At 32.1% G+C, this 15,585-nt stretch overlaps 6 protein-coding genes across 6 annotated transcripts; 3 read left to right on the top strand and 3 right to left on the bottom strand.

The window, feature by feature from the left end:
* Positions 1–622: 622 nt before the first annotated feature.
* On the top strand, positions 623–1,416 carry vps32 (SNF7 family protein; the record flags this gene model as incomplete). Its single annotated transcript, XM_004355525.1, has 3 exons — positions 623–788; positions 829–959; positions 1,030–1,416. The coding sequence occupies 3 exons, from the start codon at positions 623–625 to the stop codon at positions 1,414–1,416; spliced, it is 684 nt and encodes a 227-aa protein (XP_004355578.1).
* A 309-nt stretch (positions 1,417–1,725) lies between these two features.
* On the top strand, positions 1,726–3,256 carry arpH (actin related protein 11; the record flags this gene model as incomplete). Its single annotated transcript, XM_004355524.1, has 4 exons — positions 1,726–1,988; positions 2,076–2,289; positions 2,357–2,761; positions 2,843–3,256. The coding sequence occupies 4 exons, from the start codon at positions 1,726–1,728 to the stop codon at positions 3,254–3,256; spliced, it is 1,296 nt and encodes a 431-aa protein (XP_004355577.1).
* A 319-nt stretch (positions 3,257–3,575) lies between these two features.
* On the bottom strand, positions 3,576–4,794 carry act7 (actin; the record flags this gene model as incomplete). The annotated part of the gene is made up of 2 exons (XM_004355523.1): positions 3,576–4,685; positions 4,777–4,794. The coding sequence occupies 2 exons, from the start codon at positions 4,792–4,794 to the stop codon at positions 3,576–3,578; spliced, it is 1,128 nt and encodes a 375-aa protein (XP_004355576.1).
* Positions 4,795–5,216: 422 nt separating this feature from the next.
* DFA_08073 (uncharacterized protein) lies at positions 5,217–7,894 on the bottom strand (the record flags this gene model as incomplete). The annotated part of the gene is made up of 5 exons (XM_004355522.1): positions 5,217–5,914; positions 6,000–6,421; positions 6,526–6,778; positions 7,166–7,269; positions 7,335–7,894. The coding sequence occupies 5 exons, from the start codon at positions 7,892–7,894 to the stop codon at positions 5,217–5,219; spliced, it is 2,037 nt and encodes a 678-aa protein (XP_004355575.1).
* Positions 7,895–8,354: 460 nt separating this feature from the next.
* On the top strand, positions 8,355–11,011 carry DFA_08072 (peptidase C19 family protein; the record flags this gene model as incomplete). The annotated part of the gene is made up of 2 exons (XM_004355521.1): positions 8,355–9,932; positions 10,016–11,011. The coding sequence occupies 2 exons, from the start codon at positions 8,355–8,357 to the stop codon at positions 11,009–11,011; spliced, it is 2,574 nt and encodes an 857-aa protein (XP_004355574.1).
* Positions 11,012–11,316: 305 nt separating this feature from the next.
* On the bottom strand, positions 11,317–15,378 carry DFA_08071 (chromo domain-containing protein; the record flags this gene model as incomplete). Its single annotated transcript, XM_004355520.1, has 4 exons — positions 11,317–12,560; positions 12,638–14,243; positions 14,353–14,741; positions 14,823–15,378. 4 exons carry the CDS (start codon positions 15,376–15,378, stop codon positions 11,317–11,319), a joined length of 3,795 nt encoding a protein of 1,264 aa, XP_004355573.1.
* Positions 15,379–15,585: the final 207 nt, after the last annotated feature.

Here is a 15,585-nt window from a genome sequence, read left to right as displayed (position 1 = left end):
AACTATACGAAATACTAATAATTATTTATTAAATTATATAATTTAAAATATATAAAAAATAAGATTTCATAAAAATTCAATCAGAAATGAGAATTCAAAAAGAGAGAGAGAATCTTTCCTTGGATCACCTTAATTATCAAAAAACCCTATTCCCAACTTTCAAGGGCAACCTTTTTTTTTCAATTTTCATAACTTTATTTTTTGACCCCTCAAACTAGTTTTGTATATTTTTGTTTATTATTAATTTCATTTAACTCTGTCTACCCTTTTTTTCATATTAGTTTGTTTGTCTAAAGTACAAGTACAATAACAATAGCAGCAGCAACATACATTAATATTATAGTTGCAGCAGTATTATATATCATTATAGAGTAGTCAACCTTTTTTGAAAGATAACGATTACTACTACACCTCATTACAAATATAATTGGTTGATTTGATTATAATCTTTTATCAATTTTTGTGTATGTTTAAAGGGAATAGAATAGAAGAGGCGATAGATCAATAGAGTAGAGAAGAGAACATTGTAAACTTATACTTTTTTTTCTTCAAAACTATAAAGAAATAAGAAATAACATTACACATATAATCCCTTTTTAGAGAGATATAAATATAGAGAAAAATGAAATTGTTTGGTAGAACTAAATCAGCTCCAAATACACAGGAGACAATCGCAAGATTGAGACAAACTATAGAGATGTTGGAAAAGAGACAAAAGTTCTTACAAGAAAAGGCCGATAGAAAGGAAGAAGAAGCAAAGATGTTTGTTGCAAAGAAAAAGAAAAGAGGTAGGTTTCTTGAAACACAAAAACCTATATAATATATTAGTATATCATGATTTACTAATCTGTCTAATCATATCTATCCATACAGAGGCTCTATTATGTCTTAAACAAAGAAATACATATCAAAATGAAGTTAATAAATTACAAGGAACATTCGATACACTTTCAACTCAAGTATGTAACAACAATAACAATAATAATAGTCAAAATATTAATCAATATATCTTTTTCTTTTTCAATTTAGATATTTGCATTAGAAAATGCAAAGATGAATATGGAGATTATGGATTCAATGAGAAGTGGAGCACACCACTTGAAGGAATTACAAAACAATTTAACGGTGGAAAAGGTCGACGACACGATCGAAGAGATTCAAACACAAATGGAAGTACACGAAGAGATTTCACGTGCCATCTCTCAACCACTTGGCACTCAATTGGACGACGAAGACGATTTGTTGCGTGAACTCGAGGAATTGGAACAGGAATCACTAGACTCTCAACTCCTCAACATCAAGGCACCACCAACCAAAGAACCACAAATCAAATTCCCTACTGCCTCTACCGTCAGACCTGAACTCTCAAAGGAAGAGGAAGAATATAGAGCTTTAGAAGAAAGTTTAGCAATGTAAAATGTACAAATATTATAATAGATAGATAAGATAGAAATGTGATTATTTTTTTTTTCCTCCACCTCTCGCCAATGATTGATTTAAATCAATGTTAAATTAATAACAATAATAATAATAACAACAAAACAAAAAAGGGATTTATTATATTAATTAATAATAATAATAATAAATAAATATATTTAAAAAAAAAATTGTAAAAAATCAAATCAAAAAAAAAAAAAGTCTTGATGATCACAAAGCCCAATGAATTTCATTGAAACTTAGGTATCTTTATTTACTTTGTACTTGCACGAAGAATAGAAATCAAATATGGATAAATCATCAATTGTATTAGAGATTGGAGGAGCATATACAAAATGTGGATACACTCAAGAAGCTACACCTAGATTCATCATCAATACTGATCTATCACCTTTAAATATATCAACATTCTTATCAAGTGGTACTGAAATATCTTTTACAAATAACAACGAAGAACAACAACAAGATAAAGATAAAGATAGATTTAAACAACCATTACAAAAACAATTAAAAGAATCATTATATATATTTTTAAATCAAATCTTTTTCAAGTATGAAACAAACAAAACATAGAATAGATAGATCTTGGTTGTGACAACAATTACTAATCTCTTTTTCTTTATCTTTTTTTTTTAAAGATATTTATTATGTGACCCTGGAGAAAGAAAAATAATACTTGTTGAAAATATATTTGTACCTAGATTATTTAGACAAGCATTGGTATCAGTGTTGTTTGAACAATTCAATGTACCATGTATATCATTTGTCAATCCATTGGTTTGTCTTTTACCTCTTATTAGAACTACTGGTTTTATTATTGATTGTGGTTTAAATGAAACTAGAGTTTTACCTGTATGTAAACATATAAACAAACAAACAAACAAATAACATATGTGATTAACTTTTACAATTTATTTAGGTATATGAAGGAGTTGGAATATTAAAAGCAATGAAAACAACAAATAGAGGATTTAATAGTTTGAAACAATGGATGTTGAAAGAATTACAATTGAAATGTCAATTTAAAAATACTATCAATAATACAATCATCACTCAACAAGACCAATTACAAACGATTCACCATTCTTTATTGACCGATCAATTGGTAGAAGATATTATTGTTAGATGTACTGTTATGGCACCATTGGATTATCCAATTGAAAAGGTATCACCAATCACCTATCAATTAAAAGGTAATATATCAATTCAACTTGATGCTCAACAAAGACTAGATATTGCCAAATCAATCTTTAATTTTACAATTGAAGATGAAATGAATGAAAATGATGATATCATTACTATTATACTTAATTCTTTATTAGATGTATGTAAAAATAGAAATAGAAATAGAAATCCAAAAAATAATGAGTATTGTAGATTAATATCTCTTTCTTCATTTTTTTAGTGTGATATTGATATTAGAAAAAGTTTATGTCATAATATTGTTTTAATTGGTGGTACTACAATGATTGCAGGATTTAAAACTAGATTAATTCAAGAATTAAATAAGCGTTGTACAACAGTGGAACAAGAACCAAGAGGACAAGAAGAGTTAAAAGGTTTATTGAACCACTTTGAATTTATTAAACATTCATTCCAACCAAATTCATTAATGTGGTTGGGTGCTTCCATGATTGGTTCTCTTGATACTATTCCAACAAAATTAACTTTGGATCAATACATTAAAAATGGTAGAAAGGTTCCTGAATGGGAAAGATTAAATAATAATAATAGTAATAATAATAATACATTAATTTCAAGTCCATCAACTATAGTTACAACTAGTAGTAGTAGTCCTGTACCATCTACTGGAAAATAAAAAGACCTTTACATATATAACAAAACAATAATAATTTATTGGGAAAGATTAAATAATAACAGTCATTTGTTTCTTTGTTAATATAAATCTTTGTACATTGGTAGTTTTGTAAATCACAAAACTTGAAATATCTATACACCAGATAAAGAGATTTATAGTCAAAGAAAAAAACTATTATTATATTATATTTTTTTTAGTTTGTGTATATACAACCCATACTAAACGAGGATAAAATCTACTCGTTCAGATTATTGGGATTGATTTTAAGGGATTTATTAATTTACAACAATATTTTTAAAAGAGAGAATAAATAAAAAGTTTAGAAACACTTTCTGTGAACGATGGATGGACCAGATTCGTCGTATTCCTCCTTGGAGATCCACATTTGTTGGAAAGTGGAGAGGGAGGCAAGGATGGAACCACCGATCCAGACAGAGTATTTACGTTCGGGTGGGGCGATGATCTTGATCTTCATGGTGGATGGAGCAAGGGCAGTGAGTTCCTTGTTCATACGGTCAGCAATACCTGGGAACATAGTGGTACCACCAGAGAGGACGACGTTTCCGTAGAGATCCTTACGGATATCAACATCACACTTCATGATCGAGTTGTAGGTAGTTTCGTGGATACCAGCAGATTCCATACCGAGGAATGATGGTTGGAAGAGGGCTTCTGGGCAACGGAAACGTTCGTTACCGATGGTAATGACTTGACCGTCTGGTAATTCGTATGACTTTTCGAGTTGTGAAGAGGTGGCAGCAGTTTGCATTTCAGATTCGAAATCGAGAGCAACGTAGGCAAGCTTTTCCTTGATATCACGGACGATTTCACGTTCGGCGGTGGTGGTGAAAGAGTAACCACGTTCGGTTAAGATCTTCATCAAGTAGTCAGTGAGATCACGACCAGCAAGATCGAGACGGAGGATAGCATGTGGGAGAGCATAACCTTCGTAGATTGGAACAGTGTGAGAGACACCATCACCAGAGTCCATGACAATACCGGTGGTACGACCAGAGGCATAGAGTGACAATACGGCTTGAATGGCAACGTACATGGCTGGGGTGTTGAAGGTTTCAAACATGATTTGAGTCATCTTTTCACGGTTGGCCTTTGGGTTGAGTGGGGCTTCAGTGAGGAGAACTGGGTGTTCCTCTGGAGCAACACGGAGTTCATTGTAGAAGGTATGATGCCAGATCTTCTCCATATCATCCCAGTTGGTAACGATACCGTGTTCAATTGGGTACTTCAAGGTAAGGATACCTCTCTTGGATTGGGCTTCATCACCAACATATGAATCCTTTTGACCCATACCGACCATGACACCAGTGTGTCTTGGACGACCAACGATGGATGGGAAGACAGCACGTGGTGCATCATCACCAGCAAAACCGGCCTTGCACATACCAGAACCGTTATCGATAACTAAAGCCTAATGGAAAGAAAAAGGTTGGGAAAAAAATTAGCATAACTATAATTTGGTATGGATGGAATATATTATCTTTTTTATGTGTTATACATACTTGAACATCGTCAGACATGATTGAAATTATTATTTATTATATTATTTAAATATATTGAATAGAATATCCTGCAGGATGAACTTTAAATAGTAGTCGGTTCAGAAAAAAAAGGTAAAAATTAAATAGAGTTGGGTTTGAAAAGTTGGGTTGGGTTTGGTTTTTGTTTTTTTTTCAAAGATTTTTATTGGCTAATTTTGGAAGGGAGAGGTTTAGCATGCTTGAAAGTGCAATGTTTGTAGGGATCGAGATGGGGATATGTACATCTACCTACCAATTCAAAAACCTTTATAGTTATTATAATACTGTGATCTATTTTTTATCAGTTCGGTTGAAATCAATTAATAGTTTAGTTAGTAGTTAGTTAAACTCAAAGAAGAGTGAATGAATTAGTTTGTTTGGGATTGATGATAATTTATAATAAATTATATGTTTATTATTATTTAATCTAAATTAAAATTGGCATTGATGATAGCACCATAGACTGGGTTATAGTCAAGATAGAATAATTTATGATGACTATCATAAAAGTGGGGCATGGCAATGAGGGAGGCAACATGTTGGATATTGAAATCAAACTCTACCAAGAGTTCATCATTTTCATCGATGAGAGAAGAGTCGGCACGCCATACAGACGACGATGTGAATTGAAGTGTCTCGGTAGAGAGGGGTGGGACTGGCATAATGTTGTTACTGTTGGTTGGATCATAAGCTTGTTTCCACCATTCACCAAAATTCTCCCATCCCAATGAATAGACATCGTATGGGAATTGTTGGTGCCACACCCAACCAGTATTCATACTAACTGGATCAGTCAATTCATCGATACCATAGTCGGTAATGTCTTGAACAGTGACAGTCGATGCTTCAAAGGTCTGAGTGACACTAGCACTTCCATCACCACCCGAACCAGTTGCAGTGACACCAACATGAATTTGAGTAGTGGTAGTAGCTGATTTGGTGACTTGTTGATTTTGATCGACGGTTGCTGGCGAAGTCGATTCCAATCCAAAAGTACCATCCAAAGGCAACGTTTGATTCTTGTAAAAGATTTCATTGGTCAATTGGAATGATGATTGATAAAATCCCAATGCCTTTGAAAGATCATTCACTGCCATTGTTGATGGTGATACATATCCATCTAAATAAATAGAAAATAGAAAAATAAATTGTTTAATTATATATTATTATTATTTTGTTTTTTTTTTTGATTTATAATTACATACTTTGTAATAATACTAAATAATTATTTTCATAAACATTATCTTTATACATATAGAAATGATTATCAATACGGAAAGATAATGTATTCCATTGGACATTGACACCAGAGACTGGGGCAGGAGTGAATTGGCCAACGATTGAGAATTCAAAATAACCAAATGGAATACTGTCATTTAATGGAGGGATGAGATTAGAGATGGGTGAATCACCAACCAATAATTTACCCATTAAATGATCGGTTACGGCAGACTCGATCATTTGATTGTTGGTTTCTTGTTGTTCATCTTCTGGCCATGACAACAAACAATAGGAATTTCTACCTTGGAACTTTTTTGGAATATATGCCAAGATTCTATCACCTTGATTTAAACTACATCCCATTATTTTTGTACAAAAATATTCTTTATCTTTAATATTTAAATTACTTTAAATATAGAAAAAAAAAAGAAAAAGAAAAAAAAGAAATAATTAATTAGAGGGAATGAATATATATTATCTTTTCTTTTTCTTTTTCTTTTCTTTACATACATAAAGATAATTGGTTTCTTTTGTTTAATTAATTGATCAACATGAGTTGGATTATTAATGATAGAGGATGAAACGATAAAACCAAAATGATCAAGATTTTCAAGAGGTGAGGTGGAATTGAATGATTTGGAAATATCAAATTCATTGGCTAATTGATTGATGATTTCTTGTGATAGATGATTTGATATTTCATCAACTGATAATAATGTCAAGAGTGATTTGGTTTGGATTTTGTAGGCATTTATAGCCACCACTACAATACAAATAAATAAAATACAAATAGGTTTAGATTTAAACATGATGATGATGATGATGGAAAATAGATAGATAGATAATTAATTGATAATGAAATGGTTTGATTGAGAATTTAAACTATTTAAATGTTTCTGTACCATTAGTTGAGGGGAAACAAAAAAAACAAAAATAAATAAATAAATTTGGAAAAAGAGAGACTAAATTCTCTTTTCGTCTTGCCAAGTTGCAACATGCATGTGTTTAGGTGTGTTTAAAGTATGGGTGATTTGATTTGATAGGTTCTTTTTTTAAAGCTTTGACAAGAGTAATTTTTTTTTAATTTGTGATGGTTTTTGGTTGTACGGTGATAGGATAAAGGTGCGGTTCATAAACTTGGCATCTTTGCCGTAATTGGTGGTTAGATATTCCCTTCTTTCAGTGTTTAATTGTACAATTTGGAATTGTAATGATTCCCAAAATTTTGATGATCCTTGAACTGATACCAATGTTCTAAAATAAATAAAGATATTAATATTAATATCCACCAATGATAGTTTGATTATTTCTATACATACACTAAAGGAATTGAGAGATAATTGCAAACATAATTTAAAGTATGTTCAACCAATAAAGAACCAATATTATAACCACGAGCCATAGGTCTTACACCCAATTCATTTAAATAAAATACTAAATTATCTTTTTCAAAATTATTATTATTATTATTATTATTATTATTATTATTATTATTATTATTATTATTATTATTATTATTATTATTATTATTGTTATTTTGAATTAATAAATCTTTAATTGGTTGATAACCTTTTTTAAGTTTTTCAAAACTATTTAAAGGTGGGAATTCATCTTTTCTCCATGGATGAACGAAAATGTGAGCAATCATGGTTGAAATTTCTACATCATTTCTTTCTTCTATACGATCGACCACCCAACATCCTTGTGGAAACAATGAAAACTTTGTATAAAATACTTGATACTCTTCGAAAAAGTCATCACTTGGGAACATTTCCTTTTGTATATCAAATATAGTTTTAACGTCAAATTCGTTCATTGGTCGAATTACAAATGAACTACTCTCTTTTGTTGTTGTTGTTGTTGTTGTATTGAACTGCATTCTTGAAGATATGTTGTAAGATATGTTAAAAGAGCTCTTTACTAAAATGAAAAGGTGATCTTTCGTCTTTAGAGTCTTCATTACATAAAAAAAAAAAACAAAAATTAAAAAAAAAAAACGAATAATCATCTTTGCCAAAGATTCATGCTTTAGATTTATTTAAATGTCCTTGGTTTAGTCAAATTGGGCAGTGAATGAATTGTTTATTCATTCACACCTTTCTATGGTCGTACTACTGGTATTGTTATGAATTCTTGTGACGGTCTCTCACAATTATTATCGATCCACCCACTTTAACTTTATCCAAGTCATTTCTTTGTTTTTTTTTTTTTTTTTTCGTCGTTCGGTTAATTTTGCAAGTTGTTGTTGGTTGTTTTACCAAACATTCACTAACTTTGTGTCGAAGTTGGGAGATAAATAAGTTCACCTATATTATTATATATATAATATTATTATTATTATGCCTGTAGCAATAGATAGTCCTCCTACTTCACCTGTGTTGACAGGTGGAAAGAAGAACTTGACTATATCTTCATCTTTATCTTCTCCATCTCCAAACAAAGCAGTGGCAATGATGAAAAATAGAAAGATAGCAAGACAAAAGAAATCATCATTTAAACAACATCAACAACAACTATTACCTATTAGTAAAGAGACATTACAAATTAAAAAGAGATTACAAGATAATATCAATAATATTAAATCTCAACAAACAAAAGAAATTGCTGTTATCACTCATTATGATAATAAGATTAGTGGTAAAATGCAAGTTGATGATGATGATGAAGAAGAGGAAGATAGATACACAAAAGAAAAGACCGAGGAAGAGGAGGAAAAGGAAACATCTGCAATGGATTTGAAAGCGAAAAAAGAACAAGAAGCCAAAACAAAACAACTTGGTCAAATGAGTAAACAATTAATGTTGGAGAAAAAGAACAAACTGGAAACAACACTCCAACATAGTGGAAAACCATTATTACATCGTGCCATTGTATTTAGAGAATCGGCAACACAAGTAGATCCAAATGCTGCGCTCAAGAAAAAGTATCAACCTATCAACAAACAAGTCTCAACTCCAACTTTGCCAAATCCATTTGCCAACAAGACTATGATTTCAACCACTACAACAACAACAACTACAACTACTACAACTTCATCTTCTTCTTCATCATCCTCTTCATTAACCACTAAAACACAGATGGTCAAAAAACCAGAGCCACTTGACGATAATATCTTACATCCACCCAAAAAAGTATTATTCAATGTTGAAAAGTTACCATCATTGATGGAATGGAAAGGTGTTAAAAAGATTGGACCTGGTCTTGAGAATTTGGGTAATACTTGTTTCATGAACGCTGTTCTTCAGTGTCTTACCTATACACCACCACTCTACAACTATATGGTGTCACATGAACATACCAAGACTTGCAAGACACAAGGATTTTGTATATTCTGCTCACTTGAACGTCATATTGTTCGTTCACATGAACCATCTGGTGTTGGTCGTGCCATCACTCCCAAGGAAATTGCTATCAATCTTAAAAAGTTTGCACCAGGATTTAGATTAGGTCGTCAAGAGGATTCTCACGAGTTTATCCGTTTCATCTTGGAAGGTTGTCAAAAGGTTTGCTTGTCCAAATATGCCAAGGGATCTGTTACTCCACGTGACTCTATGACTACTGTCATTGGATCTATATTTGGTGGCTATCTACAGAGTCAAGTCAAATGTACTCAATGTTCGTACGAATCCAACACATTTGATCCATTTATGGATCTTTCAGTTGATATTCACACATCGGATAGTATAACAAAGGCAATGCAACAATTTGTAAAGGCCGAGTATTTGGACGGTGCCAACAAATACAAATGTTGCAAATGTAAAAAATTGGTTCGTGCCAGTAAAAGAATGACTGTTCATGTTGCTCCTTCCATCCTTACCATTCAACTCAAACGTTTCAATTATAATGGTTCAAAAAGTAATCGTCAAATTCAATATGAATCAACTTTGGATTTATCTCCCTATATGTCAAATTCTACTGTAAGCAGAAAAGAAAAAGGAAAAATAATAATATTTAATATTTAATTAATTAATTATTTATTTATTTCTTTTTTTATTTTTAGAAAGATGCAGTTTATGATTTATATGGAGTATTGGTTCATTCAGGAGGCAGTACTAATAGTGGACATTATTATTGTTATGTAAAGGGATCCACTAATTTATGGCACAATATGAATGATAATTTTGTGTCATCGGTCAATCAACCAACGGCTCTAGGTCAACGTGCCTATATTCTTTTCTACTCTAGACGTGTCAATTCACCATCTACCTTTATAAAGAGTAGTGTCTCTTTTACTTCTACTACAACTACTAGTAGTTCTAGTTCAACAGTTACTACTGTCACTAGCAATACAAAGGTTGTTCCAACTGAAAAACCAACAACTGTATTAAAAAGAAAAGAATTGGAAGATATTCAACAACTAGAAGAACAAGAAGAAATTAAAAAGAAACAAAAGTTGAATCAACCAAATGCTTCTACAGTTAATGTTAGAAATTGGGAAGACAAGGTTTCAACATCTGAAATTCAATCAATGATTGATGCCAAGGCTGCCTCAAATGCAAATAGACAATTAAATGTTGGAAAAATGTTGGCCAAACAATCACAAAGACAATCACCAAATCAGTTTGGAGGTATTTCAAATGTTGCCAAGTGGGATGATATTGAAGAACAAGATGAAAATGTCAAGGCTCAAAATGAACTACTTATGGATCCATCTCTCAAACTCGTTCAAAGACAAAAAGATGATTACGACGAAGAAATGGACAAGGGAAGAGTTAAAAAGGTAAAGAGAAAGATTGATGTCTCTGATGTCAACCATTTCGAAATGAAATCAAATAATCTTAGATCAAAGATGGAATATGAATCGGTTCATGGTAAAGGTTCTTATGAAAATAGATTTGATCCAAAGAATATTGATAAAGTCATGTTTTCAAATCGTAATAATGGCAATGGTAATGCAATGCAAAAGCATCAACAACAACATCGTGAAAAATGGGGCAAGAATGTTAATACTGGTGGTTTCTCTGGTGGTTTCAAGGTAAAGAATCAAAGAAAATAATAAATCAATGATCAATATATCTCCTATAGTTTTAAACATTATAATCACCCAACCGTCTGTTTACATTTATTGTTAATGAATGTGTTGGATTGTTCTCGCTTCAATAATATCAGAGTCCCGTAGGCCAATGCTTACTATTGTATCGTTTGGTTGTATTTTAATGCCATTAAAAGTAAAGAGGATATCATGTTTGTTGAGTTTGTGTTGATCACAAAAGGTGTCCATGAGAATTTCGAGTGGAAAAGGGTTGTGAGTGTGCATCTTGATATAGCTTCCTGCATCTTTTCCAATCAGTCTTACTTCAACTATTGCTGAACAGTAGTACCGTTTGATGTAACCTGTATGTTTGCCTGTGGACCCATCTTGATATGCTCTGGTGTTTCTTCTGGCACCAATTTCTTATTGTCATAAACAAATTGCACAGTGGATCTATTGATATTGAGTCTCTCGCAGAATCGTTGTATCAAAGACTCAAAGCAAGTATTGGTGCTGAGCAAGTATGGTACTGTATGGGGTTGGTAGGTTACATCTATTCTTGAGAGTATAAGATTGGCATGGATGACAGAGTCCATTTCAAGACCTTGGTCGAGTGATGGTTTGTTTGGATCGATCACAGCACCGGTCGAGGCACTTGTAAAGTTGATTTGTCTGGGATGGAGTTGGTGCTTTTTGAGAAAAGAGTCTACCAATTTCGAAAGGACTGTGGTCTGTTTGTGAAGTGCATAGATTTCTTTTTCCCCAATGTTCCACGATGGTATAACATGCACATGGATAATGTCAGAGGATGATACAATTTTGAGGAACGAGTTTTTTTTGATTTGGCTGCTACCAACGTCACCAGTAAGATCCAATCGAACCCCGTTGTATTCTACGCGCAAGTTTTTGTATTCATATGGTGGGGGGCAACCCTGGAAATAGGCTTTGACAATGTCTTCGAGCAGAGTGTCGTCTTGGATTCTCATAGAGAGTATCTCCATTTCAAAACCTTGCACTTGCACCGTTTTCCACTTTGATTCCCACTCTGCTCGAATAAAGTGTCCATCTTGGAGATCGAATTCATAGATAAACTTGGAATGGGATTGGATTGGTTGGTCATTATAGTAAAACTTAAAGTGTTGGTATTCACTCTCGGTGTATTCTGGTGAGTTTTTAAGGTCAAATTTGATATAAAACATCATTTTAGCCATCTCCAAAGTTGCTTGATCTGGAATGGGGATGTTTAAAACTTTTGAATCCCATCTAAAATTTAGATTTACAAATCGACAAATCACTTTCGATGATCCATTTTTAGAATATATTGGTGATGGTTGCTGAGGTTGATTTGGGAACGCACTATTATTATTATTATTATTATTGTGGACTTGTTGAACTGGTTGTTGTTGTTGAATAATTGTAGGTAGTAGGTGTTGATGTTGTTGAGGTTGTTGTCGTTTGGTTTTGGCATTTCTTTTCTGAGTTGGTTTTGGTGTTGGTGGTAAGGGGATTTGTTGTTGTTGTTGTTGTTGTTGTTGTTGTTGTGGAGGTTGATTTAATTTATTTATATTATTATCTATTGATTGTTGAGATGGACAATATTGATATTTTGTTTTCTTCGATAGATTACATTGTTGACTTGGGAAGTATTACCCTGTTGTGAATAAATTTGTTTGGACAGACTACCATCGAGTTGGAAACAAGACTCGGAAGGTGTGTTGTAAAGATCACAATACGATTTGATTTGAATGATAACTTTTGAGATTTGGCTGAAAGATGATAATTTGTTCAACATAGGTTGAATTTGATGATATTCCATCTCGTTGTATAATATCTTGAGTGTGGGAACCGTAGGATTGATTCTTATTATTCCTTCTTGATTTGTTGTAATCTTTTTGATTTTAGGTGGTAGTTTTAATGTTTGATCAATTGTAGTTGAGCTAATATTCATTACAACCAATGCAACCAAATTTGGAAACTCGTTCAAGTTAACATCTTGTGAGAGATTGGTTACAATGCATCGTAGAGAGAGCTTGATATCTTCAGATAGTATCGAATAGGCACTGATGCAGTTTGATGGAAAGTAGAGTTTGGTGATCGATTTTCCTTTTAATGCCTCTGCTAGTTTAGGAAATATTAGAGCATCGTATGGAATCGAGCAATCTCTAATATCCAATTTGGTCAAGTTTGGAAACAATGGTGGTATTTCCGTTGCTTTTAGGTACTTGATTGATGCAATTGTTTGATAATCTTGTTCATTAAATTTAAAACCATTATTATTAGCGTTGTAACAGACAACTGATCGAATGGTTTTAAATACACAATTTAGATTGTTTCGATGAGCAAGATAGTTATTATTATTAATAATATTTTGATTATTATAATTATTATTATTATTATTGGGTAATATAATATTGTTGAATAAATGATTAGATACAAATCTGAAAATATCTTTAGATATTAGTGCTAGTTGTAGTTTTGATCTTGTTGATTCTCTAATTGTATGGTGTTGAGGTATAAATAATCTTATTGTTGTTGAAAAATGAACAGCACATTCATTTTTGATAGAGTAGTATTGTTGAATCAATTCCTTATCTTTTAAAAATTCCAATCCAGGTTGTTCCAATCTTTTCATAAAACTTTGTTCAAATATACATGTACATCTATCTCTTAGATTCCAAACCATCGATATAATATTACGCATAATATAATTTGGTAATCTTTTTTCAAAATTATTGTTATTAGTTATTAAATTATTTGTTGTTGTGGTAGTTGAATGATCTATATTATCTATATTATTATTATTATTATTATTATTATTATTATTATCTATATTATTATTATTATTATTAATATTCTCTAATTTTTTAAATATAAATTTTTTAAAATTATTTATCAATGTTGAATCGATAAATTGGTAACCTATTTCTTTGTATCGAGAAACATCACCTTTTAAAATATCAAAAGGTGAATGAATAATAATTTTTTTAATATTGGTTTGTTTAAAATTGACACCATTGTAACAACCATTAACTGTATAATGGGATTGAGGATCGTATCCAATATGTTTAAATCTGACTATTGTGACATTTGGAAAGTTATTGAGTACTTTTGCGTTCCCTGGTCTCGTGTCAAATGAAAGTTTATCGACACTTGTTGGTACCAGTACTGCTGTTGGATTTTGCCAATGCCCACCAACAAAATATATATGCTTGAGTTTTGGGAGATCTTCTTGTTTGGTTTGCCTATTCGATTGAAGCTTGTTTGCAAAGAGAGATAACTCTTAGTTTTTGTTTGACCGTCCTATCCAAGTCATTCCAGTCAAAAAAAAAGGGAAGTAGTATCTTGGTGATACGAGTACCAGGTACAAGTAATTTATCAATGTGATTGAAAGCCATTTCTGTGGGAGTGGCATTGAGAAAATTGATCGACCTGAGATTGGTAAAGGGAGCGTTTGGTATTGCTCTGAGAAGAGCCACGTCGATTCTCTCATACTGAACAATACTCCTGAGTTTGGGCATTGCATCCGATAGCATCGTCAGAATACCTTTTACCAAAGGTTGTTGTTTAGTTGGGACTGCACCTTGGATGTGTACCTTTCTTACTCGTTTCAATGCTTCATTGTCAACATAAAATGGTTTGTGAAATGAGTCATGAAAGGGTCTGACCAAGTAAAGAGTGGTTGGATTCTTGATAACACAATGTTTGTTTTGGATGTGATTGTACGTGTCTTTGGTCGGTTCCAAATGAACACCATCTTTGGTAAAGAGAGTGGTCGATACCAATTCAAATACTCTTTTTGATACCAGTGCCAATGACTGTCGTTTCCATCATTTACCATCATCGAGACGCCTGCCAATGATATTATTATTTGAATTTCTTAAATAAAGGTTGGGTCGTGATCGGTGACCCATATCGTAGTTGTATTGGTGAATGGGACACATATCTTGTCGACAGAGTGATTGTTCTATTATTGGTTGCATTTGTAATTGAGCTAGTCCTTTCGTATTCATAGTATTTAGTGCGTATTGTTTGCTTTCCAATAACTCCATAACATCTCGTAGAGCATCATTGTGTACACACGTACAAATATTTGCATTGTATGATGCCAATGTCAATATCCTCTCGATGATAAACCATGGTAGCACTGTACCACCAACACCACCAACACTTGAATCATCTAAATATCTATGATGATAATATTTTAATGTTATATCATTATTATTATTATCATTATTATTGTTTGTTGTAAGATGTTGTTGTTTATTTGTAGATCGATGATAACATATATCTTTTCGATAAATTGTCTTTAACTCTTCCTCTGTATATTCTTCTTCTTCATCAAGGGTGATAATATTATCATCCACCTCGTCCTCTCTTTCTTTTCTTTTCATTTCATTATTGTTTCTATCACAAGTATCACGTTATGTTAGTAAAATATGACGAAATTCGTACTCTAGAGTAAAAAAAAGTTTTTATTTAATAATTTATTCTTTGATTCTAACAATAACGACGAGCTAGTCCATCGATAAAAGTTTCAAAATCATAGTATTCCATTTCCAAATTGAATACTGGCACACAATTGTTGTGGTAGTACTGAA

This window comes from Cavenderia fasciculata (assembly GCF_000203815.1).
Source record: "Cavenderia fasciculata unplaced genomic scaffold Scf_ET2XIPL01COFD4-5, whole genome shotgun sequence".
Taxonomy (NCBI): domain Eukaryota; phylum Evosea; class Eumycetozoa; order Acytosteliales; family Cavenderiaceae; genus Cavenderia; species Cavenderia fasciculata.
Note: the sequence above shows the minus strand (reverse complement) of the source record. Positions and strands in the feature narration are given on the sequence as shown.